Source organism: Salmo trutta, unplaced genomic scaffold, assembly GCF_901001165.1.
Source record: "Salmo trutta unplaced genomic scaffold, fSalTru1.1, whole genome shotgun sequence".
NCBI lineage: Eukaryota > Metazoa > Chordata > Actinopteri > Salmoniformes > Salmonidae > Salmo > Salmo trutta.
Genome location: NW_021822686.1, coordinates 254,093 through 258,295, shown reverse-complemented (window position 1 = coordinate 258,295; position 4,203 = coordinate 254,093). Strand labels below are relative to the sequence as shown.

Genomic DNA, 4,203 nt, shown 5'->3' with positions numbered 1-4,203 from the left:
CTAATATATTTGTTTATATTTAGGGATGGGGGATTGAGTTGAGAAAATCCCCAGGAATAGGTTATTATAACAGTGAATATTTCTCATTTACATCCACAACGAATATTGTCTCAAAGGAAGTTTGTAAATAGAGGTTAAGTGGAACATTGGTTATTATTTATTTGTCCAAATACAGCTATAATTTCTTAAATATATATCGTAATATTAGTATAGCTGTAGTATAACTAGAATATGAGGCCTATAACTGGGATTAACGCTGGAACGTAAAAGGAATGCGTTTTTCCCGGAGCACACACCTGTAACCTGTTGAATAAGTGAGATCTGCACTCTGAATTGCCTTCATGTATTTTAATCAAGTTCATTTCTGCTCTAAATGTGGTTTAATAGGATCCAATGTCATATAAACCTCAATGAATCTTATGTACAATTACATAACCACTATTATAACTACCTTATAATAATCTAAACTACTATGGTCTAGAACGCTACAACACCATATTTACTAGAGCATTATATATTTTTTTTAAGTGTGTGTGTGTGTGTGTGTGTGTGTGTGTGTGTGTGTGTGTGTGTGTGTGTGTGTGTGTGTGTTAAATAACCTGTTTTAAAAAAATAAAAAATAAAACACACTGCAATGTACCATAATGTTTACGCAGTTATCTTTTAATGGGAAAATATTCTTGATGACCAATAATTTATTGCAGACACATGGCACACTTGGAGAAGCACGCATGCTCGCAGCAAATACAACACAACGTTTGGAAATAGCATGCGTTTTAGAGAACGTACAAATATACTGCTTTTTTTTTTTTTACATCCGGTCACCACAGTGTATTTATTTTATTTTGTTTTAAATTAGAATGGTCCACAGAACAACTACAGATCATCTAAAACATCTAACCAAAAAAAAAAGTGCAGTTTACAACATTTCAACATATTCTTCCATCAATTCAAATATTTTTGAATGTTTTGAATGCAGACAACCAGACACCAAAGTAAACCATAAATATTCTGTTTTCAAGTTTTGTTATTTGAAAATGTCACCTCTGTGATTGTTCCTTTTTTTATTGAATTATTCTCCTAAAAGCTAGATTTGGCTGTTTGGTATAGCAAATGCAATGCGCATTAAAACGGAGCTGTAACTAAAAAGACACGTTCAATTTAATTTACAAAAGTTGATTTCATTTATTTATTTTTCTTGGCCTTTTTATCTTGACGAAAATGCAACAAAAAATGTTTAAATATTTTGACAACATTCTCTAATGTAATAAGGAATGGGAATTGGTTTACCATTTTTAAATTAATTGAATTGAAATATTTATTGGAGATTTTGCAATGAAATGTAAGCAAGAATATAGATACGGATAACGACAGTGCTTTTGAAGATAATCTCAGAATTGGATTTTCTTAAATGACCTAAAAAGGTAACAAAACGATGTAGCCTATATGCGTGTCATAGAAAAACAAGAGTCACTGACACAACACATCTTCAAGTAAAACATCTAAGTACATCGATAAAACCCACAAAACGCAAATATCTTGCCTCATGATTGTAGAGCATATATTTTAGTTGGTTGTCATAAATGATCAAACAATAAAATACCGCTTTGGAAAAGTTGATAATCATCTCTCTTCTTTTTCAGAAGTTTATAATAAGTCCCATGCGCTAACGTCATGTCAGTGCACCGACACCACGGACTGCATGGCCGAAGAGGCCGGGTTTATGAGCGTTTCGCTCGGCGTGGCAGGGCTGCTTTGGCTGGTAGCTGTCTGAGGAGACGTGGGGCTGAGAGACTGGGGAGAGTTCGCTAAGAAAGCTGGAATATGTGTTGGCAGCGCCGAGAGCCCTGGCATCGAAGTAGGTGTGGGCTTGATTGGCACGGGGATGGCAGGTAGACTCTGAGCGCCATAGCAAATAGACTTGAGGGGCATTCCGTAGGCCGAATAATCACTAGCCATGGAGATGGGAGCTACCGTGTCCATGACGCTGGAGCTGTACATATGAGGCCAGGCCGTGGTGAGCTGGTTGTGCAGCGGGTAGCCAGCAGACATAGACTGCATGGTGGAGAAGGCCAGCCCGCCTGGCATTTTATACTCTCTGGCGATTATATTCTCAATTGCGAACGGGTGTTTGAAAGTGGACGGTTGGTGAGAGACTCCTATGTTGTAACCGGACATCTGCGGGAGATGTGTGCCAGAAGCAGCCAGAGCGCTCAGTCGGAGTTTGGCTTGTTGTTGGAGATAGTGGGCAGCGTCCGACGGCTTGCTTTGCGCCAGGTGTTCAGACGCCATCATCATTAACTTGAAGCGTTTACGACGCCGCAAGAAACTTCCGTTCTCGAACATGTCCCCGCAACTGGGATGGAGAGCCCAGAAACTCCCTTTACCGGGCTGGTCCGGCCGCCTGGGGATTTTAATAAAACAGTCGTTGAAAGAGAGATTGTGTCGTAAGGAGTTCTGCCACCGCTGGGTGTTCTCTCTGTAGTAGGGGAACCTGTCCATGATGAACTTGTAGATCTCGCTGAGAGGGAGCATCTTCTCCGGGCAGGACTGGATAGCCATGGCGGTCAGGGAGATGTAGGAATAGGGAGGTTTCTGGTCGCTGTACGTGTTTCTCCCCGGACGAGGCATTCTGTTGGACTTTCTGTCAAAATACTATGCTGAAAGGCGCGTCAGGCTACAGTTGTTGCAGTTTTTCTCAGACAAACAGGGGAAATAGAACTTTTGTCCTACACTCCTTGAAAGAAGTATCACTCTAGGACGGGTTGTTCAAAACAACATTACGAACGCGTAAAACTCCATACATTCATAGATTGCCTTTATAACGCACAGTAAAAAAAGAAAAACTGCAAAATCCCCGCGCTTAAAAGTTACTGAAAGTTCGCCAAGATGCGTGAGATGCACTCACTGTCTGTTTCCTCCGTGGACTGTTCACTCAGCGCTGTCTGTTTCCTCCGTGGACTGTTCACTCAGCGCTTATGGGCTGTGGGTCTTGAAAACAGCCGTCCTATGAAAACAATCTCGTTCTCTCCCTCAGATGGCCTATATGATGCGCTATCTTTAGTTAAGCAAGCAGCAATAAGCTTTTCCTTTCCCCCCCCAAACACACCACGACTCTCTGAATGGTTCCCGATATGTTGTGGCCCTTGTTGTGATGAGCAGAGCTAAGTAGCTGCTATTTCCATGTCCTTCCCCCGAACCGTGTGATAGTTTAATGTGGTGACAGGAGAAAAGACCCCCGTAGAGCCGCTTCATTAATGTGCCACTTCTTCGCTATCACATGACAATCGCCTTGGGTGGAGAGGAGAAGGGGGGGGGGCTACTCGCTCGGAGGAGAAAGCAAAGGCATAATCTGAATTCATTTACACCTATTTACATGGACACCTTGAGCCAATAGAAATGATTTCCATTTGAAGACTGAGCGAAGGGGTGAAAAGGCCCAGCGACCCACCGGATTTGAAGTGTGAGGGTGGGTGATGAAAGCCCGGTTCCGCCGTGTGAAGGTATGCAGATAACCTTTTGTGCACCGAGCGAGGGGTGCTTAGTCAACTATTTGCGTTTACAAATAGAGCTACTAAGCAATTTTGATGTTTGGCGTGGAGGGCCGTTGCTTCTTGGCAATAGTCTCTCTATTTGTTCCTGTATTGTCCTTTGTAAGTTTTGTTTCGTGTTGAATGACGTGTCATTGATTACATGTTAGTTTGAGCTGTGTAGAGGGGAAAGTGTGAATTGAACTGATATTGAATCGACAATTTGTGTACCAATCTGTGATCTATAGTCATCTAACGGGTCACTAACAGTTTGTTTACTCTGCCATATTAATTAACGTCTTTACATGACGGTTAACTGTTCATTTCCCTTTGGAATAATATACAATTATTTCCTGAATGTATTTTGCTGGAGTTGTATTGTCAATACACTCCCCTTGAATACTGTTACTTTTGTCTGACTTGTATTGTGTGTGTGTGTGTGTGTGTGTCTGTGTGTGTGTGTGTGTGTGTGTGTCTGTGTGTGTGTGTGTGTATTCAGCGTCCGAGAGCATGCGCCGCAGTCGATAAAATATATATCTTCGAACTAGTTAGTGGGGAAATGCTGAGTGTGTTACGCACGTCATATGTAATCCCCAAAGACACAATTAATAAACGTTTGACTTGAAATATACACTTGAATATATGGGATACATAGATATGATGAGGCAATGTT

At 41.4% G+C, this 4,203-nt stretch overlaps 1 protein-coding gene across 1 annotated transcript; it reads right to left on the bottom strand.

Moving 5' to 3' along the window:
* Window positions 1-642: 642 nt before the first annotated feature.
* Window positions 643-3,241, bottom strand: LOC115183304 (forkhead box protein B1-like). Its single transcript, XM_029744634.1, has one exon. The coding sequence runs from the start codon at window positions 2,629-2,631 to the stop codon at window positions 1,678-1,680; it is 954 nt and encodes a 317-aa protein (XP_029600494.1). The 5' UTR covers window positions 2,632-3,241; the 3' UTR covers window positions 643-1,677.
* Window positions 3,242-4,203: the final 962 nt, after the last annotated feature.